The sequence below is a fragment of the Oncorhynchus masou genome, chromosome 20 (genome assembly GCF_036934945.1).
Source record: "Oncorhynchus masou masou isolate Uvic2021 chromosome 20, UVic_Omas_1.1, whole genome shotgun sequence".
NCBI classification, from domain to species: domain Eukaryota; kingdom Metazoa; phylum Chordata; class Actinopteri; order Salmoniformes; family Salmonidae; genus Oncorhynchus; species Oncorhynchus masou.
Window position 1 is genome coordinate 15,679,755 of NC_088231.1, and position 24,939 is coordinate 15,704,693.

Sequence of the window (24,939 nt, forward strand, 5' to 3'; positions counted from 1 at the left end):
AAGATTATCTTGAGTGATGAAATCAAGATTGAACTCTTTGGCATGAATGCCAAGGATCACGTCTGGAGAAAACCTGGCACCATCCCTACGGTGAAGCATGGTGGTGGCAGCATCATGCTGTGGGGATGTTTTTCAGCGGCAGGGACTGGGAGACTAGTCAGGATTGAGGGAAAGATGAACAGAGCAAAGTACAGAGAGATCCTTGATGAAATTCTGCTCCAGAGCGCTCATGACCTTCCAACAGGAAAATGACCCTAAGCACACAGCCAAGACAACGCAGGAGTGACTTCGGAACAAGTCTCTGAATGTCCTTGAGTGGCCCAGCCAGAGTCCAGACTTGAACCCGATCAATCATCTCTGGAGAGACCTGAAAATAGCTGTGCAGCAACGCTACCAACCTGACAGAACTTAAGAGGATCGACAGAGAAGAGTGGAGAAACTCCGCAAATAAAGGTGTGCCAACCTTTTAAGCGTCATACACAAGAAGTCTCAAGGCTGTAATCGCTGCCAAATGTTCTTCAACAACAGAACAAAGGTTCTGTAAAGGATCGATCCCGTTCCAGAGTACAGGCCTATGTGTAACGCTCATTCCTTTGACGAATAACACGAATCCGACCATCACCCCTGGTGAGAGAAAACCGTGCCTCGTCAGTGAAGAGCACTTTTTTGCCAGTCCTGTCTGGTCCAGCATTGGTGGGTTTGTGCCCATTGGTGATGTTGTTGCCGGTGATATCTGATGAGGACCTGCCTTACAACAGGCCTACAAGCCCTCTGTCCAGCCTCTCTCAGCCTATTGCGGACAGTCTGAGCACTGATGGAGGGATTGTGCGTTCCTGGTGTAACTCGGGCATTTGTTGCCATCCTGTACCTGTCCCGCAGGTGTGATGTTCAGATGTACCGATCCTGTGCAGGTGTTGTTACACGTGGTCTGTCACTGCGAGGATGATCAGCTGTCCGTCCTGTATCCCTGTAGCGCTTTCTTAGGCATCTCACAGTACGGACATAGCAATGTATTGCCCTGGCCACATCTGCAGTCCTCATGCCTCCTTGCAGCATGCCTACGGCACGTTCACGCAGATGAGCAGGGACCCTGGGCATCTTTATTTTGGTGTTTTTCAGAGTCAGTAGAATGGCCTCTTTAGTGTCCTAGATTTTCATAACTGTGACCTTAAATGCCCAACCGTCTCTAAGCTGTTAGTGTCTTAACGACCGTTCCACGGGTGCATGTTCATTAATTGTTTATGGTTCATTTAACAAGCATGGGAAACTGTGTTTAAACACTTTACAATGTAGATCTGTGAAGTTATTTGGATTTTTACTAATTATTTTTGAAAGACCGGGTTCTGAAACAGGGACGTTTCTTTTTTTGCTGAGTTTATTTAAGTTTAGAATAAGGCGGTATTGTTAAAGTAAAGTCAAGGGGTCTGAATATTTCCTAATGCACTGTGTGTATGTATGACAGCTAGTGGTCAGACTGTTTGGTCAGTAAGATAATAATAGATTTAGGGGATGGTGGTCAGGTCAGGTGGACACAGAGGCTGGTCTATGATATGGTCTTCCTCTGTCTCCTACATATTTTCACTAATTATTAGGTGACCATGATGGTTTGAGGGCCAGATTGGGAATTTAGCCAGGACACCGGGGTTAACACCCCTACTCTTATAATAAGTGCCATGAGATCTTTAATGACCTCAGAGTTTAACATCCCATCCAAAAGACAGCACCCTACACAGGGCAGTGTCCCCAATCACTGCCCTGGGACATTGGAATATTTTTTAGACCAGAGGAAGGAGTGCCTCCTACTGGCCCTCCAACACCACTTCCAGCAGCATCTGGTCTCCTCTCCAGGGACTGACCAGGGCCAACCCTGCTTAGCTTCAGAAGCAAGCCAGCAGTGGAGATGAGAAAACATGTTTTTCATTAAACTGAACATGTGCTCTTCATGACAGAATGTTTAAATTAGGTGAAATAATAAATTGCATTTCATGGGAGGACCCAGCTAAGTTCAACGACAAGTGAATGGAGTTTAATAGCGGAATAACTTTTCTCTATTCCAGCCCATTCTCTCAATTATCTCTTCCCTTTTCATCCTTTCTTTTTAAAGAGGGATTTGAGAACGATAGCGTAGGGGAGTGGAGTCCTTGTAGCTTTGTTGTCGGTTGATATTTGAGCATATTGAATTATGTGTTAATCAGAAGTCTGCTGACATCATTTCCTCCTGGCAGGGTCTCTGGGGGATGGGAGGCCATTAAACATCTCAAAGCGTCATTTTCCCCTCAGGAAGTACAAGTGTATTTGTTTTGATCTTATCTTTTGCATTTCTGAAGAGCTCTCTACTAATGCACTATTCATGAGACGACGACGACGACGACAACAAACAGGTTCCATTTTCTGGAAATGTATTCATGTTTTATCTCCTTACCCACCAAGGACGAATTCTACTTCCACATAAGTAGCATATTTAGTTCAAAAGAGCCTCTTGTTCGTTGTTAACATTGACTGGCAAATACGCCGTTTAGGCAACCGATCCGAGACAACAGAGCTAACAACAATAGCTAGCGGCTATGCGTCCTACCCGCTCTCCCCTGTATTCTCCTGTTTACAAAGTCAAGGTAGAGCGCGATGTCTCCATTTGCCATGCTGCACAGAGTACCATTACAATACCTCATGGGAACGTAACAGAATGGATGTGTTAGGAAGTCAAACTCCCACACAATGAGAGTGTGTTGCTGGAGACATTTCGCCTCGTTACTGTGTGCCTACAGCCTAGCTGGGTGAGCACACACAGGCACACAGATACAGAGGCTGCAATTAGACAGGCAGGCCAATTCTGTTTCATTTTCACTGATTTGTCTTTTGACCAATCGGATCAGCTCTTTAAAAAATCTGATTTGAAGTAGATCTGATGTGATTGCTGAAAAGACCAATTAGGGGAGAAAAAAATATCAGAATTGGACTGCCTGTGTAAACGCAGTTAGACACACACACACACACACACACACACACACACACACACACACACACTTGTGTTAAACCCGTAGAGAGCAGCTGTGTGTTCTGATGTGATGGTCTGCAGTCTAATGTACTAAAGGCCGCCCTCAGTGACCACAGTAATGATGAAATTAATTGCTAGCTCTGAGCTACTCTGCGCGCGCACACACACACACACACACCGCTCTCAAGGCCAATCCGCTGGTATGAGTATGAATCAGAAGCTCTGTGGGTATTCCCACTGTCAACACACACACACACTGTTAAAATCCCCGTAACACACACTCAGTCAGATCACAGGCATCGCTTCAAACACACACATTGCTCAAATACCCCCTCCCTGGGCCCCACCTGCACACACCCATACATACTGCCCCTAACGTCCCAAATCACACAATGGAGAGTTAACAACCTGTATATTTTCTTGTTTGAGCCCTGGGCCTCAAACCACAGGTTGTCCTATAGCTAGGTACAGTAATAGGTCAATCAATGTTCCTGCTACAGCAGCAAAATAATCCTGCAGCAACAGGAAATGGGAATTATTATGTGGATTATAATTAATGGAGATTTTTGGAAGGGGTTTTGTTTTGTTCGGGAAAATAATCACGTCTGAAGCCTTTTTATAACCTCCTACACTACAAGTTCTCCTGCGACAGGGTGATCAAATACACTACAAGTTCTCCTGCGACATGGTGATCAAACACACTACAAGTTCTCCTGCGACAGCGTGATCAAACACACTGCAAGTTCTCCTGCGACAGGGTGATCAAATACACTACAAGTTCTCCTGCGACAGGGTGATCAAATACACTACAAGTTCTCCTGCGACATGGTGATCAAACACACTACAAGTTCTCCTGCGACAGCGTGATCAAACACACTACAGGTTCTCCTGCGACAGGGTGATCAAATACACTACAAGTTCTCCTGCGACAGGGTGATCAAATACACTACAAGTTCTCCTGCGACAGGGTGATCAAATACACTGCAAGTTCTCCTGCGACAGGGTGATCAAATACACTACAAGTTCTCCTGCGACAGGGTGATCAAATACACTGCAAGTTCTCCTGCGACATGGTGATCAAACACACTACAAGTTCTCCTGCGACAGGGTGATCAAATACACTGCAAGTTCTCCTGCGACAGCGTGATCAAACACACTACAAGTTCTCCTGCGACAGGGTGATCAAATACACTACAAGTTCTCCTGCGACAGCGTGATCAAACACACTACAGGTTCTCCTGCGACAGGGTGATCAAATACACTACAAGTTCTCCTGCGACATGGTGATCAAATACACTACAAGTTCTCCTGCGACAGGGTGATCAAACACACTACAAGTTCTCCTGCGACAGGGTGATCAAATACACTACAAGTTCTCCTGCGACAGGGTGATCAAATACACTACAGGTTCTCCTGCGACAGGGTGATCAAATTAAGATGCATCTATAGGTCTTCTTCAACATCGTATAGTGTTTCGACAGGTCGTGTGTGTGCGTGCGTGCGTGCGCAGGTTTGCGTGTGTGTGTGTGCAGGTTTGTGTTCATCACTCGAGGCCTATGTTTGTGAGTTGTTCCGATCATTTCAGACTGCGGATGAATCAGGCTATGGTTTCAGTTTCGTGAAAGACCATTCTGCACCGTCACTCATCTAGACACGGGTTTCCACTTCGGCGACTGTGGTGAAAAAGCTTTCCAGAATAGAGCTTCTGCATCAGTTTAAACTATATTTGACTGGCCAGTTTAGCCGTGTGAGAGGAAGGCTTCTCTGTGAGAGGAAGATGTCTACACAATGTGCTCAAACTGATAATGAAATGGAGAGTATCACTTCTCATGACGTCTCCTCTCGATAGAACACACACACACACACACAAACACACACACACAGTACTAGAGAAAAGGGAAGTTGTGCAACTGCTGAGAAGGCTGGAGACGTGATAACAGTGTGATAAGGGCTCTTCTCACTTTCTCTCACCATTTGATGTCTGGGGCTGTGTACTGTAACACTTGTGAAACTAAAGTGTTCCATCCGCTGATAGTGACAGAGAAGACAGTATTCAGCCGCCCTTGTTTCAGTACTGGTGAAGTGTACAGTAGAATAGAGGATTTAGTATGGGAGTCCAAGTATGGGGTTAGTGCTTTGGAATTGAATGGGGGAGTCAATGCATTGGAATTGAATGAAGGTCTGTGTAGTGAAGACTACGGACCTGTGTTAGCTGGGAGGCTTTACTGTGAGGGGAAAAAAGGACTTTGCTTTTATCACCTCCTCTACAGTGGGATTAGCCATTAAACTTTATGGACTAGACCGGCCAGGGGGGACGTCTGGAGGTGCTTTCTCCCCCACACAGAGCACCTCAGGCGGGCTGCGGTTACCAAGAGCTCAGCCTGTTTCTCACGTTTCAACCCCCTGGAGCTCTACTAGTAAGACAGGAATTGATTTGGACTGAAGTACGGTCTACTGGCAACTCTACTGTGCTTCCAGCTCACCTGAAAGGTGTAAGGGAATCTGTGATAAGTTGCACAAGTTAGCCTGCGACCCTACATGTTTGTCTGAGAGGTCAGGACAGGAGCCACATGAACATGGCCCGTGCTTACTGCCCTTGTTTCCATGGTAGAAGAAGGACTGAGGTAAGAGAAGATTGGAGCGAGGGAGGGATGGATGGGTGGCAGCATGGGAGGATAGGTGTCTTGGTTCAGGGCATGTGTGGACAGGCTGTGGAATGTGTGTGTGTGTCTATTGCTGTGTGCGCACTGTACATGCACGAGCACAGTTGTAATCTGTCTGGACCGATCCCTTCCGTTCCTACAGCTCCCCTGACTTATTGTGAAAATGTAGCCTGTAGCTCAGTTTCACTTGCTACAACAGTCCTCCACAGAGAAGAGTCATTCTGTATTATTGACCTCGGTGTGCTTCAGCAGCTAGCCTCTCTTTCTCCTATACCTCCAGCCCTATGGATCTACTCCCTAACTGCCATTGAAGGGATCCTAAAAAAGGAGAGTCATTAATCACAATATACGCCGGTTGGTTATTTATTTTCCGCAGTGTTCCTAGAGGTAACTTTAGAGGTAACTTTCTTTCTTTGGCTGGCTGGCTGGCGTTTACATTGTTCCTGTTCCTGGCACACTGTAGACTGATGTCCATTTCTGACTCCTTCAGGAACTGGAGCCTCGGAACAAAAACATATTCCACCTGGTGCCAAGATTCTCCATTGTGTTGTGTTTGGTTACGGCAGATGATATGAGTCTCTTGTGCATTGAGGAGAGTGATGGACCCATAGAAAATCATAGGCTATCTGCTTCTCTCTGTCGTTGATGGTTAGTTAGTTAAACATGATGCTTTTGGCTTTTTAGATGTTTTTCTGTACACTCGGCTCCTAAACACAAGCTGTCAGGTAATCAACACCCAGAATGCATTGGTAATAACACAACATCATGACATTTGATTGGTTGTTTAATGCATTGCTGTAATAGACACAGAATGGGGATAATATATGGGTGTGTTCATAGTGGCTTTTCTGGCTTTAAAGATGTGTTTCTGAAGATGGCAGTGGTCTAAGCGTGGGCTTAAAGATGTGTTTCTGAAGATGGCTGTGGTCTAAGCGTGGGCTTAAACATGTGTTTCTGAAGATGGCTGTGGTCTAAGCATGGGCTTATAGATGTGTTTCTGAAGATGACTGTGGTCTAAGCATGGGCTTATAGATGTGTTTCTGAAGATGGCTGTGGTCTAAGCATGGGCTTATAGATGTGTTTCTGAAGCTGGCAGTGGTCTAAGCATGGGCTTATAGATGTGTTTCTGAAGATGGCTGTGGTCTAAACATGGGCTTATAGATGTGTTTCTGAAGATGGCAGTGGTCTAAGCATGGGCTTATAGATGTGTTTCTGAAGATGGCTGTGGTCTAAGCGTGGGCTTATAGATGTGTTTCTGAAGCTGGCAGTGGTCTAAGCGTGGGCTTATAGATGTGTTTCTGAAGATGGCTGTGGTCTAAGCGTGGGCTTATAGATGTGTTTCTGAAGATGGCTGTGGTCTAAGCGTGGGCTTATAGATGTGTTTCTGAAGCTGGCAGTGGTCTAAGCGTGGGCTTATAGATGTGTTTCTGAAGATGGCTGTGGTCTAAGCGTGGGCTTATAGATGTGTTTCTGAAGATGGCTGTGGTCTAAGCGTGGGCTTATAGATGTGTTTCTGAAGCTGGCAGTGGTCTAAGCATGGGCTTATAGATGTGTTTCTGAAGCTGGCAGTGGTCTAAGCGTGGGCTTATAGATGTGTTTCTGAAGCTGGCAGTGGTCTAAGCGTGGGCTTATAGATGTGTTTCTGAAGCTGGCAGTGGTCTAAGCGTGGGCTTATAGATGTGTTTCTGAAGCTGGCAGTGGTCTAAGCATGGGCTTATAGATGTGTTTCTGAAGCTGGCAGTGGTCAGTGGTCTAAAGCTGCATGGGCTTATAGATGTGTTTCTGAAGCTGGCAGTGGTCTAAGCATGGGCTTATAGATGTGTTTCTGAAGCTGGCAGTGGTCTAAGCTTTATAGATGTGTTTCTGAAGCTGGCAGTGGTCTAAGCATGGGCTTATAGATGTGTTTCTGAAGCTGGCAGTGGTCTAAGCATGGGCTTATAGATGTGTTTCTGAAGCTGGCAGTGGTCTAAGCATGGGCTTATAGATGTGTTTCTGAAGATGGCAGTGGTCTAAGCATGGGCTTATAGATGTGTTTCTGAAGCTGGCAGTGGTCTAAGCATGGGCTTATAGATGTGTTTCTGAAGCTGGCAGTGGTCTAAGCGTGGGCTTATAGATGTGTTTCTGAAGCTGGCAGTGGTCTAAGCATGGGCTTATAGATGTGTTTCTGAAGCTGGCAGTGGTCTAAGCATGGGCTTATAGATGTGTTTCTGAAGCTGGCAGTGGTCTAAGCATGGGCTTATAGATGTGTTTCTGAAGATGGCAGTGGTCTAAGCATGGGTAATTTCCCCACAAACATACATTTAATTCTGACAAACATACAATTTAAGCTTTTCGCTCAATCACTTGAGTGTTAGTTGAAGGGATACAGTTGAAGTTGGAAGTTTACATACACCTTAGCCAAATATATTTAAACTCAGTTTTTCACAATTCCTGACATTTAATCCTAGTTAAAATTCCCTGTTTTAGGTCAGTTAGGATCACTACTTTATTTTAAGAATGTGAAATGTCAGAATAATAGTGGAGAGAATGATTTATTACAGCTTTTATTTCTTTCATCACATTCCCAGTGGGTCAGAAGTTTACATACACTCAATTAGTATTTGGTAGCATTGCCTTTAAATTGTTTAACTTGGGTCAAATTTTTCAGGTAGCCTTCCACAAGCTTCCCACAATAAGTAGGGTGAATGTTGGCCCATTCCTCCTGACAGAGCTGGTGTAACTGAGCCAGGTTTGTAGGCCTCCTTGCTCGCACACACTTTGTCAGTTCTGCCCACAAATGTTCTATAGTATTGAGGTCAGGGCTTTGTGATGGCCACTCCAATAGCTTGACTTTGTTGTCCTTATGCCATTTTGCCACAACTTTGGAAGTATGCTTGGGGTCATTGTCCATTTGGAAGACCCGTTTGCGACCAAGCTTTAACTTTCTGACTGATGTCTTGAGATGTTACTTCAATATATCCATATAATTTTCCTTCATCATCTTTACAAGGTCCTTTGCTGTTGTTCTTAGACATTTGCAATTTATCGCACCAAAGTATGTTCATCTCCAGGAGACAGAATGCGTCTCCTTCCTCAGCGGTATGATGGCTGCATGGTCCCATGGTGTTTATACTTGCGTACTATTGTTTGTACAGATGAACGTGGTACCTTCAGGCGTTTGGAAATTGCTCCCAAGGATGAACCAGACTTGTGGAGGTTACAATTTATTTTCTGAGGTCTTGGCTGATTTCTTTAGATTTTCCCATGATGTCAAGCAAAGAGGCACTGAGTTTGAAGGTCGGCCTTGAAATACATCCACAGGTACACATCCAATTGACTCAAATGTCAACTGTATTTGCATCTCTCTCTGTGAATGTTGTCTTTCATGGTTGCTGTCACTGACACAGTAACTCACATCTTCAGTTACTTTGTGATTGGCAGAGGTTTGATCAGCTAGCATTTTGAAACAAGACTGTTTTCTTTTTAATTTGAAGGAATTGTTATTTAATCGTTTGAAGGCAGACTGCTCAGTGGGAGTCTGGGAGTAAAGACTATTATTAGCAGCCTGTTTATCCCATGTAACGGCCAAGAACTTATATTAAAAATGAAAGGCTTCATTCTTTCTCTTTTTCTAAATCAGACACAATATGAATTCATAGATCAACTGTGCTTGTACGTGATGGCAGACTCAATGGAATTATTATAAATTGTATTCCATGTTGAAGCTGCGGACCTTGAAAGGCTTCAGAATTGGATTTTCATAACCGATACAGATATGAATTGAAAGATGGATAGGTAAGTATGTGGTAAAATGATACCTGATCGTGTGGTCAGAACTCCTGGTCAGTAAACAGCCTGACACTGCAGAAACAGACACCGTACGCTACTGAGAACGAAGACTGTTGATGCTGCGATGTCATTCACGCTCCGCTGTAGCACTGTAACCGTGGCGATGGAGACGGTAGAGGGGCTGGGAAGGGGGAGCTTAGTCTGATGAATGACCTGTTATATGGGATCACAGAGGAAGGGAGGACAAGCCGTGCAAAGAGGGAGGGAAACGATGGGCTCGCTCAAGCGTGACACCCCTCCTCCAGGGTGTGTGTGTGTGTGTGTGTGTGTGTGTGTGTGTGTGTGTGTGTGTGTGTGTGTGTACACAGGAGAAAAAAAACATTGTGCGAACAGTACCAGTTTATGTACAGTATGAAGGTGTTTAGGTGTGAGCAAGTGTGTGTATGTTTTTTAATCACAGTGATTTCAGCTGATATTCAACACAGTCCATTGAGTTCCTTTAAAAGGCTCTAGAAAACCAGTGAGATCAGTATACAGTCCATACAAGTTTCCCTCTTTGTGGTTTCAGGGTGACCTTTCTATGACCCAGTATTGGAGCAGTCTATTTTAAAAGCTGCTCTAGTTGACTCATTTGGCCAGCATAGGGGTGTGTTTGTGTGTGTTGTCTGTCTATGATATGTGTACCTGTGAGTGTTGATAAGCTGTGTGTGTGGTTTTCTTTCTGCTGGTATTACTGTCTCCCATGGTAACATGGCACATTAAACCTGTTTAATCCACACCAGGCCTGAACTCAGATCAGTCAACAGACTCAAGCTCGCTGTCCTTGAGCTCAGTGTGGATGTATGTTGTTGCCAAACATGTATGCGTTGGGGTGTTTGTGAGTCTCTCTCTAGGTTTCTTTCCATCTGTCTACAGTGTAATTGTGTCTGCCTGTGTGTGACTCTGAGTGTGTCTGTGCAGTGCAGCTCTGTCTGCCTGTGATGTTGGGTGTGTCTGTGCAGCTCTGTCTGTTGGGTGTGTCTGTGCAGCTCTGTCTGCCTGTGATGTTGGGTGTGTCTGTGCAGCTCTGTCTGCCTGTGATGTTGGGTGTGTCTGTGCAGCTCTGTCTGCCTGTGATGTTGGGTGTGTCTGTGCAGCTCTGTCTGTTGGGTGTGTCTGTGCAGCTCTGTCTGTTGGGTGTGTCTGTGCAGCTCTGTGATGTTGGGTGTGTCTGTGCAGCTCTGTCTGCCTGTGATGTTGGGTGTGTCTGTGCAGCTCTGTCTGTTGGGTGTGTCTGTGCAGCTCTGTCTGTTGGGTGTGTCTGTGCAGCTCTGTCTGTTGGGTGTGTCTGTGCAGCTCTGTGATGTTGGGTGTGTCTGTGCAGCTCTGTCTGCCTGTGATGTTGGGTGCGCTTGTGAAAGTGTTTTTGTGTATTTTCTGGGTGAGTCTTGCATTAGTCATAAGTGATGTCAACAGAAGCTTTGTGTCATTCGTATGGATGTTGTTTCAGAACGTTAATGGGAGAGCTTGTGCCTATACACCACTCTTGGCTATACCCCTTGCCATGTTACCAGGGTCTCGTTAATTCCAGCAGCCACAATACATGATCCCCTATTCAGCTCTCTGAGTCATGAGCTGTCAATGAGAGGTGTGACTTGAGTCTCTCTCTCTCTCTCTCTCTCTCTCTCTCTCTCGCTCTCTCTCTCGTATTTATATACAGTGCCTTGCGAAAGTATTCGGCCCCCTTGAACTTTGCGACCTTTTGCCACATTTCAGGCTTTAAACATAAAGATATAAAACTGTATTTTTTTGTGAAGAATCAACAACAAGTGGCACTCAATCGTGAAGTGGAACGACATTTATTGGATATTTCAAACTTTAACAAATCAAAAACTGAAAAATTGGGCGTGCAAAATTATTCAGCCCCCTTAAGTTAATACTTTGTAGCGCCACCTTTTGCTGCGATTACAGCTGTAAGTCGCTTGGGGTATGTCTCGATCAGTTTTGCACATCGAGAGACTGACATTTTTTCCCATTCCTCCTTGCAAAACAGCTCGAGCTCAGTGAGGTTGGATGGAGAGCATTTGTGAACAGCAGTTTTCAGTTCTTTCCACAGATTCTCGATTAGATTCAGGTCTGGACTTTGACTTGGCCATTCTAACACCTGGATATGTTTATTTTCGAACCATTCCATTGTAGATTTTGCTTTATGTTTTGGATCATTGTCTTGTTGGAAGACAAATCTCCGTCCCAGTCTCAGGTCTTTTGCAGACTCCATCAGGTTTTCTTCCAGAATGGTCCTGTATTTGGCTCCATCCATCTTCCCATCAATTTTAACCATCTTCCCTGTCCCTGCTGAAGAAAAGCAGGCCCAAACCATGATGCTGCCACCACCATGTTTGACAGTGGGTATGGTGTGTTCAGGGTGATGAGCTGTGTTGCTTTTACGCCAAACATAACGTTTTGCATTGTTGCCAAAAAGTTCAATTTTGGTTTCATCTGACCAGAGCACCTTCTTCCACATGTTTGGTGTGTCTCCCAGGTGGCTTGTGGCAAACTTTAAACAACACTTTTTATGGATATCTTTAAGAAATGGCTTTCTTCTTGCCACTCTTCCATAAAGGCCAGATTTGTGCAATATACGACTGATTGTTGTCCTATAGACAGAGTCTCCCACCTCAGCTGTAGATCTCTGCAGTTCATCCAGAGTGATCATGGGCCTCTTGGCTGCATCTCTGATCAGTCTTCTCCTTGTATGAGCTGAAAGTTTAGAGGCACGGCCAGGTCTTGGTAGATTTGCAGTGGTCTGATACTTCTTCCATTTCAATATTATCGCTTGCACAGTGCTCCTTTGGATGTTTAAAGCTTGGGAAATCTTTTTGTATCCAAATCTGGCTTTAAACTTCTTCACAACAGTATCTCGGACCTGCCTGGTGTGTTCCTTGTTCTTCATGATGCTCTCTGCGCTTTTAACAGACCCTTTGAGACTATCACAGTGCAGGTGCATTTATACGGAGACTTGATTACACACAGGTGGATTGTATTTATCATCATTAGTCATTTAGGTCAACATTGGATCATTCAGAGATCCTCACTGAACTTCTGGAGAGAGTTTGCTGCACTGAAAGTAAAGGGGCTGAATAATTTTGCACGCCCAATTTTTCAGTTTTTGATTTGTTAAAGAAGTTTGAAATATCCAATAAATGTCGTTCCACTTCATGATTGTGTCCCACTTGTTGTTGATTCTTCACAAAAAAATACAGTTTTATTTCTTTATGTTTGAAGCCTGAAATGTGGCAAAAGGTCGCAAAGTTTAAGGGGTGCCGAATACTTTCGCAAGGCACTGTATATATATATAAACTGATTCTGTTCTATAACTGATAAAAAATTTTTTTGCCAGATCCTAATTGGTATGTCAAATGTTATGTTCCTTTTGATGGCATAGAAGACCCTTCTTGCCTTGTCTCCCACAAAGCTGTGAACAATCTGAAAGTTACCTGTGGGGCTGATGACACCCAGGCCCTCCTGCTCCAGGCCCTCCTGCTCCAGGCCCTCCTGCTCCAGGCCCTCCTTGGTTGGTGACAGAAGCACCAGATTATCATCAAACAGTAGACATTTGACTTCAGATTCTAGTAGGGTGAGGCCGGATGCTGCAGACTGTTCTAGAGCTCTCTCCAATTCTTTGATATATATGTTGTAGAGGGTGGTGCTTAAGCTGCAACCCAACGGCCCTGAGGAAATGTATGTTTTTTCCCCAACACCACTTTTGATGTATTTGTATAGCAGACCCTCGTGCCAAATTGAGTCAAGCTTTTTTTTAAATCAACAAAGCATGAGAAGACTTTGCCTTTGTTTTGGTTTGTTTGTTTGTCAATTTCGGGGTCTGTTATTTGGTAAAAAGCCAATTTGACATTTGCTCAGTACATTGTTTTCGCTGAGGAAATGTACAAGTCTGCTGTTAATGATAATGCAGAGGATTTTCCCAAGGTTGCTGTTGACGCATGTCCCACGGGAGTTATTTTGGGGATTGGAGTGATCAGCCCTTGGTTCCAAATATTGGGGAAGATGCCAGAGCTGAGGAAGATGTTTGAGTTTACGTATAGCCAATTGGAATTTGTGGTCTGTGTATTTGATCATTTCATTTAAGATACCATCAACACCACAGGCCTTTTAGGGTTGGAGGGTTTGTATTTTGTCCTGTAACTCATTCAAGGTAATTGGAGAATCCAGTGGGTTCTGGTAGTATTTAATAGTTGATTCTAGGATTTGTATTTGATCATGTACAGTATATATTTTTTCTGTTTTGTTTTTTGTTAAAGAGCCAAAAAGACTAGGGAAGGGGTTTATCCATACATCTCCGTTTTGGATCGATAATTCTTTGTGTTGTTGTTGTTTAGAGTTTTCCAGAAGTGGTTAGATTCTATGGATTCTTTAATTACATAGAGCTTATTTCTGACGAGCTGTTCCTTCTTTTTCCGTAGTGCATTTCTGTTTTAGTGATTCACCATAGTGAAGTTGTAGGCTCAGGTTTTCTGGGTCTCTGTTTTTGGTTGGATAGGTTTGCATTCTTCATCAAACCACTTGTCATCGTTGTTAATTTTCTTAGGTTGTCTGCTTTAACTTTTTTGATTTGATAGGGAAGCTGAGAGGTCAAATATACTGTTTAGCTTTTCTACTGTGAGGTTTACACCTTCACTATTACAGTGAAACATTTTGTCCAGGAAATTGTCGAAGGGGTCGAATTAGTTTTTTGGTAGATTTCCATACTACTCTCAATAGCATTTCTTAATATTATTCAGCTCCTTTGGATTTGATGCCTCATGATTGAGCAAAGCTCTGTTCAAGTAGAGTGTGATTTTGCTGTGATCTGATAGGGGTGTCAGTGGACTGATTGTGAACGTCCTCTCTCTCTCTCTCTCTCTCTCTCTCTCTCTCTCTCTCTCTCTCTCTCTCTCTCTCTCGTTCCCCTCTCTCTCTCTCTCTCTCTCTCTCTCTCGTTCCCCTCCCCTCTCTCTCTCTCTCTCTCTCACTATGATTGTTTTGCTTTCTTCCTCTCTTCCACACCGTCAGACTCTCAGAATCTCTCTCTCCTCTCTTGCATGCTCTCATTTTCTCTCCACTTGCCTCTCTCTCTCTTCCTCCTCCCCCTCTCCCTCCCTCCTTCCTTCTCGCTGGTCGCTCTCCAGCCGCCAAGCAGCAGCCCACAGCAGCAGCGGTTGCGGCAGTCGCTCTGTTTCCTTTCAGTCTGTCCTCAGACAGTTTTTGCTGCCGCCGTGTGAGTGAGTGAGTGTGTGTGAGTGTGTGTGCTGCTCGTGAGTGTGTGTGTGTGTGTGTGTGTACCTGCTGGTATGCACTAGAGGGGAGCGGGGAAAGGGGTGCCGATATAACGTTACGCGGACTACAGGAGACTACAGAGGATATGAAGGGAGAATACTCCGGAGAACAGTGAGTAGAAGGACGACTCAACCCTCTCTGTAGCCCAGCTCTGTCTCTGTCTGGGTAAGACTGGCCACAATACTGGGGGAATGTAAGTGGCTCCCTCCTCTTCGCTTTACTGCGTGTAATCTAGTTTTAGATTACATTTGTGCCTGCTTGATGGTGTGTGTGTGTAGCCTTTGTGCAGTTTACAATACATGTGTTGTATGATTATGACTAATCCCTGCTGTAATGGAGAGTACCAGAGGACAACTATCCACCCACAACACACATACATCTCTATACCAAATGCATACAGGACCCACAACAGTTATTCTCCCATTTGGTAATGCTCTGTCACCCCCAGTATAGGAGGTTCAGTAGAACTAGGATATTGGAGGAAGACCATTTAGCCCAGCTGTAATAGAGGGGAAGCTCTGGCCTTCAGCACTCCAAACACTACTTTGACCTGCCCATGTTTATGTTGCGTTGTGTGCTAGACAAACTGTTTGCAATGCTACTTTCTGTTGACGAAGGAGTGGGTGTGATCTGTGGGTGTGATCTGTGGGTGTGATCTGTGGGTGTGATCTGTGGGTGTGATCTGTGGGTGTGATCTGTGGGTGTGATCTGTGGGTGTGATCGGTGGGTGTGATCGGTGGGTGTGATCGGTGGGCGTGATCGGTGGGTGTGATCGGTGGGCGTGATCGGTGGGCGTGATCGGTGGGCGTGATCGGTGGGCGTGACTGTGTGTGTTTGCTGCTGGGGGGGCAGAGTGTGTGATGCAGTTTTTATAGAAGTGGGGGGGGTTGTTTTGCGAGTGTGTTGGTCTATTCTTTATAGGAGAGTGTGTGTGCGAGCGTGTGCGCGTGCTTGTGTGTGTAAGCAAGGTTGGTGTGTGATGGGTGAGCTGCCGTGCTCCGTTTCAAAAGACAGCAAAGGAGAGCAAAGATAAAGTTTCTTTCTACCCCTGAACATGAGGGAGCGAGAGAGAGAGCGATCGGAGTGAGACCATCATAATCAGTCCTCCCTGATGCTGGAAGAGAATGAATGAAGAGCATCATTTGTCTCCCTCTCTTTTCTCCCTCTTCGTCTCTTCTTATTTTCTTTGATCCTGTGTTAGATTCCAGCTCCCTGGAGCTTCATTGCATTTTAAGCTGTAGTCGTGAAGACTTAGAAAAAGATGCTAAGGAATGGATTTCCGTGGCTATTTACCAGACGGCTCGTTTTGGACCAGGTAATGACTACATGCGTTAGTGTGCGTTCCAAATAGCACCCTATTCAGTGCACTACTTTTGATAGTGCTCTGGTCAAAAGTAGTGCACTATATCGGGGAACAGGGTGCCTTTTGGGACGCAACAAGTGCATAGGGATATTATAATGGTCAACCTCAAGCTGTTTTTCTGAGAAACCCCCTATTCCAGCTCTTATTAGTGACTGGTGTGCACAGTGCAGTCATTTGAGAGTGCTGTGTTCTCCAAGCCTTATTGGTCCCGGTCAAAAATAGTGCACTAGGGAAAAGGATGCCATTTGGGATGCAAAATGTCTCCACAGGTCTTTGGCCTTGTGTTGGGTTCTGTGTAGCAGGGTGCTGTGTTAAAAGAATGGTTCAGTGTATGGCTGTTAGGAGCCCACAGGGCTCTGGTGTGTGTGTGTGTGTGTGTGTGTGTGTGTGTGTGTGTGTTTTCAGGAAAAGGCTCTGGAGAGAAATAATGGATCAAAGGTCAGCAGACAGGATGTGCCCTTTTTTATCAGATACAGGGGGACTGCTCAGGGCGAAGAGCGGGACAAGATGAAGGAGAGAGTGTGATGGGGAGAGAATGATAGAGAGAGAGATAGTGAGTGAGTGAGAGAGAAAGAACCCAAATTATACGGGAGGGAGGGATAACAAAATGCAAGACTTGAACAAAAGTTGATGTCAACCCAAATCGATATCTCATTACATCTAAACTAGGAACCGTATACAGGGTCAGCGTGGCTGGCTAAGAGCTGTCCTGAGCTTGTCCCATCGTCCTGTGGCACGCTATAGTAGGAATGGCAGCTCTGGGGGCATTCTCTCCTCTCACTCTTTCTCTGTATTTGTCTCTTCCTGTCCACACACGCTTATCCACCTGGGGATATCATAGGACATTTGACCCTGTCATTAAAACCCTGCCGTGTGACAGGGGACCAGTGCTGATGACAGATGAGGAACTCCTGCCTCCATGACGACAGGGTCCAATCGAATGAGGGGTTACTGAGTATGTGCCCTGTGTAATGTCCATTAACATTTTAACACTATTGTCTTAAAAACCCTCTACTAAGCTATATGGCATTGTTTTAAGAAGGTAATATTAAGGATCTGGATAAGAGAGTCTGGTAAATGACAAAAATGTTTATTATTTAATAGTTCAATACGCATATATGGATATGTAAGAAGATTTAAGAGAATAATACAGATCGTTAAATGCTCACAGGAAGTCAACATGACAAGTAGATTTTATTTGCTAGTATTGTGAATCACTGTAGGAGATATTGAAAACTTTTGCTTAATTGAACTATGAGATGTACAGATGTCTTAGTAGAACTATGAGATGAACAGATGTCTTAGTAGAACTATGAGATGAACAGATGTCTTAGTAGAACTATGAGATGAACAGATGTCTTAGTAGAACTATGAGATGGACAGATGTCTTAGTAGAACTATGAGATGGACAGATGTCTTAGTAGAACTATGAGATGAACAGATGTCTTAGTAGAACTATGAGATGAACAGATGTCTTAGTAGAACTATGAGATGAACAGATGTCTTAGTAGAACTATGAGATGAACAGATGTCTTAGTAGAACTATGAGATGAACAGATGTCTTAGTAGAACTATGAGATGAACAGATGTCTTAGTAGAACTATGAGATGAACAGATGTCTTAGATGTATTTTCTCTATACTTTTCTCTGACATGTTCCAGTCTGTTTGTAATTGAGAGCATTGAGACTAAACGCTAAACAGGCTCAGCAGAAAAGGTTCAACGTTTAACACAAAGGCCGTGAGTGGCAGACAAGTAGAGTCCCAATACCACAGGATCTGAGACAGTGAAAAAGACACACACACACACACACACACACACACACACACTGTTAGCCTCATTATCTACATAAGAATAGAGTTGTTAATTAATTGTGGATGAATTATCGAGGGGTTTGGCCTTTGTTTTTGTCTTAACTCAAACTGTCTTTGAGGTGTGTGTGTGTGTGTGTGTGTGTGTGTGTGTGTGTGTGTGTGTGTGTGTGTGTGTGTGTGTGTGTGTGTGTGTGTGTGTGTGTGTGTGTGTGTGTGTGTGTGTGTGTGTGTGGTAGGAAGAGCATCTCTTGGAGTGGTGAGCTCGGTGCCCACCTGCTCTAATGTAACAAAGAGAGTGAGTGTCTGTAAGGCAAACAGTGTGGAAGTGTGTGTCAGGCAGACGGGTGTGAGAGAGAAAGGGATGAGGTGCATGTCAGTGTGTATGCACATCAAACTTGCAGCACCTGGGTGTCCTCAGCAGTGTGTGTGCGTCCATGAGCTTGCTTGGTCTGAAACCCCTTTGACTGGGGATGTTCTCTGTATAAATGGAGTAGAAAGTCTAGGCCTGGTCTTGTTTTAGAACAATGGTGTTTTTAAAGGGGCAATGTTGAAATAATAACACAGTCGATCCCCGCCCCTGTTTCGGTAAAAGACGAGGGATGCGGCTGGAGAAATGTAACCACTCTCAAATAGTGTTTGTTTACGTTTACTTTGTTTTTACAAACTAAAGTCTCATGTCAGTGATCAGCTGCTCAGTTCTGGGTCCATACGTGTTAAGATGAAGAGATGCTAGAACGAAGAGTGGAACCAGAACGAGGAGATCTTTGCAAGTTACTGGCAAGTCTGTGGGCCGAATATCCCATTCCCTTCGGAGATTTAAAAGATCACACCTGCAAAATGTGTCCAAATAACAAGTGACGAAAAACCCAAACACCGGAACAGATGCTGCTCGGTATCTCCCTCATCCCGTTCTGTCATGATAGATCTACCACAGATATATTGGTTGTCTGTCCACGAGAGAATAGAGTAAAACAAGCTTATAGTTTGGGTTCTGATGGGGTACAGCAGCTGAACTAAGCTCATGAGGCTTTTAGAAGTTATATTCTTCCACAATCAATGGGTACATATCATTCATTTAATGGATGTAGTAACTGCAGATTGCCCCTTTTTGAATTGGAGAGGCTTGCTTTACTGCAAGGCAGAGGTTGAGTTTGCTGTTGGGTGGGTTCCCAATCGTTTTTTTCTAATGTGTCTTTCCAGCATTTCACCTGTTTCTGTGCTTCCAAAGGGCACAGCAAAGGTTGTTGATATATTGCAGCCTACTCCGGTGTGCTTTGAATACATTTTGGATTTTGTAGCAATGTAGGCAGGGCAGTCAGAGTGCGGCTTGAACCCGCAACTCTGGGGGTCAAGCACACTACCACCTGTGCCATAAAGGTCGACCTCTTGGCAGGAGTGTAAATGCACTCACCTATAGGGCGCCAGCAGTATCAGTAAATGTCCATTCGGATTTCAATACTAATGCAAATTAGCTGTAAGATGACTTGAATGCTATCATCATGCTAATGATTGGCTGTTAACTGACTTGATGTATGCTACTAAACTAGCATGCTAACGCCTGACTGCTGTCTTTGTTCTCTGTCCACAGAGCAGTTTCCTAGGCAGCGCTACATTCTCCGTTAGCGACCTGCTGAGGTCAAAGGACGATCAGCTGACCCTCAATCTAAGGTGAGTAAACATTGCTCTCTCCTCTTTCTCAACTCTAACCTATCTCCTTTTTCTCAACTCTACATATCTCCTCTTTCTCAACTCGACCTCTCTCCTCTTTCTCAACTCTCCTCTTTCTCAACTCTCCTCTTTCTCAACTCGACCTCTCTCCTCTTTCTCAACTCTCCTCTTTCTCAACTCTACCTCTTTCTCAACTCTCCTTTTTCTCAACTCTACCTCTTTCTCAACTCTCCTCTTTCTCAACTCGACCTCTCTCCTCTTTCTCAACTTGACCTCTCTCCTCTTTCTCAACTCGACCTCTTTCTCAACTCGACCTCTCTCCTCTTTCTCAACTCGACCTCTTTCTCAACTCGACCTCTCTCCTCTTTCTCAACTCGACCTCTTTCTCAACTCGACCTCTCTCCTCTTTCTCAACTCGACCTCTTTCTCAACTCGACCTTTCTCCTCTTTCTCAACTCTACCTCTTTCTCAACCCGAACTCTCTCCTCTTTCTCAACTCTACCTCTTTCTCAACTCAACCTCTTTCCTCTTTCTCAACTCTACCTCTTTCTCAACTCGACCTCTCTCCTCTTTCTCAACTCTACCTCTTTCTCAACTCTACCTCTTTCTCAACTCGACCTCTCTCCTCTTTCTCAACTCGACCTCTCTCCTCTTTCTCAACTCTACCTCTTTCTCAACTCGACCTCTCTCCACTTTCTCAACTCTACCTCTCTCCACTTTCTCAACTCGACCTCTCTACTCTTTCTCAAATCTACCACTTTCTCAACTCGACCTCTCTCGTCTTTCTCAACTCTACCACTTTCTCAACTCGACCTCTCTCCTCTTTCTCAACTCTACCACTTTCTCAACTCGACCTCTCTCCTCTTTCTCAACTCTACCACTTTCTCAACTCGACCTCTCTCCTCTTTCTCAACTCTACCTCTTTCTCAACTCTACCTCTTTCTCAACTCTCCTCTTTCTCAACTCTACCTCTTTCTCAACTCGACCTCTCTCCTCTTTCTCAACTCGACCTCTCTCCTCTTTCTCAACTCTCCTCTTTCTCAACTCTCCTCTTTCTCAACTCTCCTCTTTCTCAACTCTCCTCTTTCTCAACTCGACCTCAACTCGACCTCTCTCCTCTTTCTCTTCTCTCAACTCGACCTCTCTCCTCTTTCTCAACTCGACCTCTCTCCTCTTTCTCAACTCGACCTCTCTCCTCTTTCTCAACTCGACCTCTCTCCTCTTTCTCAACTCGACCTCTCTCCTCTTTCTCAACTCGACCTCTCTCCTCTTTCTCAACTCGACCTCTCTCCTCTTTCTCAACTCGACCTCTCTCCTCTTTCTCAACTCGACCTCTCTCTCAACTCTCCTCTCAACTCGACCTCTCCTCTTTCTCAACTCGACTCTCTCCTCAACTCAACTCTCCTCTTTCTCAACTCTCCTCTCTCCTCTCCTTCTCTCAACTCGACCTCTCTCCTCTTTCTCAACTCGACCTCTCTCCTCTTTCTCAACTCGACCTCTCTCCTCTTTCTCAACTCGACCTCCTCCTCTTCTCAACTCGACCTCTCTCTTTCTCAACTCGACTCTTTCTCAACTCTCCTCTTTCTCAACTCTCTCTCCTTTTCTCAACTCTCCTCTTTCTCAACTCTACCTCTTTCTCAACTCTCCTTTTTCTCAACTCTACCTCTTTCTCAACTCTCCTCTTTCTCAACTCGACCTCTCTCCTCTTTCTCAACTCGACCTCTCTCCTCTTTCTCAACTCGACCTCTTTCTCAACTCGACCTCTCTCCTCTTTCTCAACTCTACCTCTTTCTCAACTCGACCTTTCTCCTCTTTCTCAACTCTACCTCTTTCTCAACCCGAACTCTCTCCTCTTTCTCAACTCTACCTCTTTCTCAACTCAACCTCTTTCCTCTTTCTCAACTCTACCTCTTTCTCAACTCGACCTCTCTCCTCTTTCTCAACTCTACCTCTTTCTCAACTCTACCTCTTTCTCAACCTCTTTCCTCTTTCTCAACTCTACCTCTTTCTCAACTCGACCTCTCTCCTCTTTCTCAACTCGACCTCTCTCCTCTTTCTCAACTCTACCTCTTTCTCAACTCGACCTCTCTCCACTTTCTCAACTCTACCTCTCTCCACTTTCTCAACTCGACCTCTCTACTCTTTCTCAAATCTACCACTTTCTCAACTCGACCTCTCTCATCTTTCTCAACTCTACCACTTTCTCAACTCGACCTCTCTCCTCTTTCTCAACTCTACCACTTTCTCAACTCGACCTCTCTCCTCTTTCTCAACTCTACCACTTTCTCAACTCGACCTCTCTCCTCTTTCTCAACTCTACCTCTTTCTCAACTCTACCTCTTTCTCAACTCTACCTCTTTCTCAACTCTCCTCTTTCTCAACTCTACCTCTTTCTCAACTCGACCTCTCTCCTCTTTCTCAACTCGACCTCTCTCCTCTTTCTCAACTCTCCTCTTTCTCAACTCTCCTCTTTCTCAACTCTCCTCTTTCTCAACTCTCCTCTTTCTCAACTCTCCTCTTTCTCAACTCTCCTCTTTCTCAACTCGACCTCTCTCCTCTTTCTCAACTCGACCTCTCTCCTCTTTCTCAACTCGACCTCTCTCCTCTTTCTCAACTCGACCTCTCTCCTCTTTCTCAACTCGACCTCTCTCCTCTTTCTCAACTCGACCTCTCTCTCTTTCTCAACTCGACCTCTCTCCTCTTTCTCAACTCGACCTCTCTCCTCTTTCTCAACTCGACCTCTCTCCTCTTTCTCAACTCGACCTCTCTCCTCTTTCTCAACTCGACCTCTCTCCTCTTTCTCAACTCGACCTCTCTCCTCTTTCTCAACTCGACCTCTCTCCTCTTTCTCAACTCTCCTCTTTCTCAACTCGACCTCTCTCCTCTTTCTCAACTCTCCTCTCTCTCATCTCTCCTCTCTCTCAACTCTCCTCTTTCTCAACTCTCCTCTTTCTCAACTCTCCTCTCTCTCATCTCTCCTCTCTCTCAACTCTCCTCTTTCTCAACTCTACCTCTTTCTCAACTCGACCTCTCTCCTCTTTCTCAACTCTACCTCTTTCTCAACTCTACCTCTTTCTTGACCTCTTTCTCAACTCTACCACTTTCTCAACTCGACCTCTCTCCTCTTTCTCAACTCTCCTCTTTCTCAACTCTACCTCTTTCTCGACCTCTTTCTCAACTCTCCTCTTTCTCAACTCTACCTCTTTCTCAACTCTACCTCTTTCTCGACCTCTTTCTCAACTCGACCTCTTTCTCAACTCGACCTCTCTCCTCTTTCTCAACTCTACCTCTTTCTCAACTCGACCTCTCTCCACTTTCTCAACTCGACCTCTCTCCTCTTTCTCAACTCTACCACTTTCTCAACTCGACCTCTCCTCTTTCTCAACTCTACCTCTTTCTCAACTCGACCTTTCTCCTCTTTCTCAACTCTACCTCTTTCTCAACTCGACCTCTCTTCTCTTTCTCAACTCTACCACTTTCTCAACTCGACCTCTCTCCTCTTTCTCAACTCTACCACTTTCTCAACTCGACCTCTCTCCTCTTTCTCAACTCTACCACTTTCTCAACTCGACCTCTCTCCTCTTTCTCAACTCTCCTCTTTCTCAACTCTACCTCTTTCTCAACTCTACCTCTTTCTCAACTCTACCTCTCTCCTCTTTCTCAATTCTACCTCTCTCCTCTTTCTCAATTCTACCTCTCTCCTCTTTCTCAATTCTACCTCTCCTCTTTCTCAACTCTACCTCTCTCCTCTTTCTCAACTCTACCTCTCTCCTCTTTCTCAACTCGACCTCTCTCCTCTTTCTCAACTCTCCTCTTTCTCAACTCTACCTCTTTCTCGACCTCTTTCTCAACTCTCCTCTTTCTCAACTCTACCTCTTTCTCAACTCTACCTCTTTCTCGACCTCTTTCTCAACTCGACCTCTTTCTCAACTCGACCTCTTTCTCAACTCGACCTCTCTCCTCTTTCTCAACTCTACCTCTTTCTCAACTCGACCTCTCTCCACTTTCTCAACTCGACCTCTCTCCTCTTTCTCAACTCGACCTCTTTCTCAACTCGACCTCTTTCTCAACTCGACCTCTCTCCTCTTTCTCAACTCTACCTCTTTCTCAACTCTACCTCTCTCCTCTTTCTCAATTCTACCTCTCCTCTTTCTCAATTCTACCTCTCCTCTTTCTCAACTCTACCTCTCCTCTTTCTCAACTCTACCTCTCTCCTCTTTCTCAACTCTACCTCTCTCCTCTTTCTCAACTCTACCTCTCTCCTCTTTCTCAACTCTACCTCTCTCCTCTTTCTCAATTCTACCTCTCTCCTCTTTCTCAATTCTACCTCTCTCCTCTTTCTCATCTACTTTCTCTTTCTTTCTTTATTCATCTATTTCTCAACTCTCAGACCCTGAATGCCTTTGCACCACTCTTAATGTTTTTTTTTATATGTAATTGATGGTTGAAGGCCAGTGCTGATCTCTTTGCGCTCTTGTTTTTTTCCCTCCTAACCATTGGAGGTTAAAGTCAAATATTTTTGAATAGATGTGGGTAGCTGTATTTTCTATACATGGACTTTAAAGTAAGACTAACCCTTCAATAGAACTTGTTTTTATCTCTTGATCTTACCTTTTAACTGATCTTGTCTGTTTCCTTGTCCTGACGTTTGGAGGCTGGTGTTATTCTTTTTCTATCCACAGGCTTTAAAGTAAGACTAACTCTTCAGTTGTTGGACCTTCAAACGTCTGTATTTTTCTGTATATTGTTATAATCCAAGGGCCTTAGCTACCATGATATTGGAATGATGCAAGTAGTTGTTTTCCCTATTTGCCAGACAACCCAGGGCTAGACAATGCACAGTTTTGTTAGCTGGTCAATTACATTGTATCAGAGGGCAGGGCAGGGCAAGTTATCTGGTTGTGTGTGGGAGTGGATCTAGAATTTCTGGCCTGGTGGAGGGAAACGGAAAGAAGTTTGCATTAAGAATGTGGAAGTGGGCGTGGAGGTGTGGTAGGGCAAAGAGATTGAGAGAGAGATTAAAAGAGAGACTGACAGAGAGACAGACGGAGAGAAAATAGTCAGACAAAGGATAAAGAGAGAGCGAGCGAGAGAGAACACCTGGAGGATGATGGGAGGTCAGAGAGGTAGTTCCCATGGGAATAAAGACACCTGTTTGAGCACAGAACACCCCCATACCAAACATGCATGTGTGTCATGGGGATGAGAAAAAAAGCTGGTGAGAAAAGAAAGTCAACAGTCTCGCTACTGAGATGCAATTATAAGCCTGGCTTGGCTGCTACTGCAGATACTGTTGCTGCTCCTGCTCCTGCTGCTGCTGCTGCTACTGCTGCTACTTCAGCATAATCAGACAGAC

General features: G+C 44.8%; 1 protein-coding gene across 16 annotated transcripts in view; it reads left to right on the plus strand.

The window, feature by feature from the left end:
• The window catches only part of LOC135507014 (type II inositol 3,4-bisphosphate 4-phosphatase-like), a 333,119-nt gene that overhangs the window by 194,665 nt on the left and 113,515 nt on the right, over window positions 1-24,939 (plus strand). For 12 of the 16 annotated variants that reach the window (XM_064926488.1, XM_064926482.1, XM_064926486.1 and 9 more), the window contains one exon: window positions 19,504-19,583. In XM_064926488.1, coding sequence (XP_064782560.1) covers window positions 19,504-19,583 — 80 coding nt within the window. Of the gene's footprint in view, window positions 1-14,519; window positions 14,933-19,503; window positions 19,584-24,551; window positions 24,802-24,939 lie in introns of those variants that run through there. The other 4 variants (XM_064926493.1, XM_064926494.1, XM_064926495.1 and 1 more) reach the window with 4 other exon arrangements.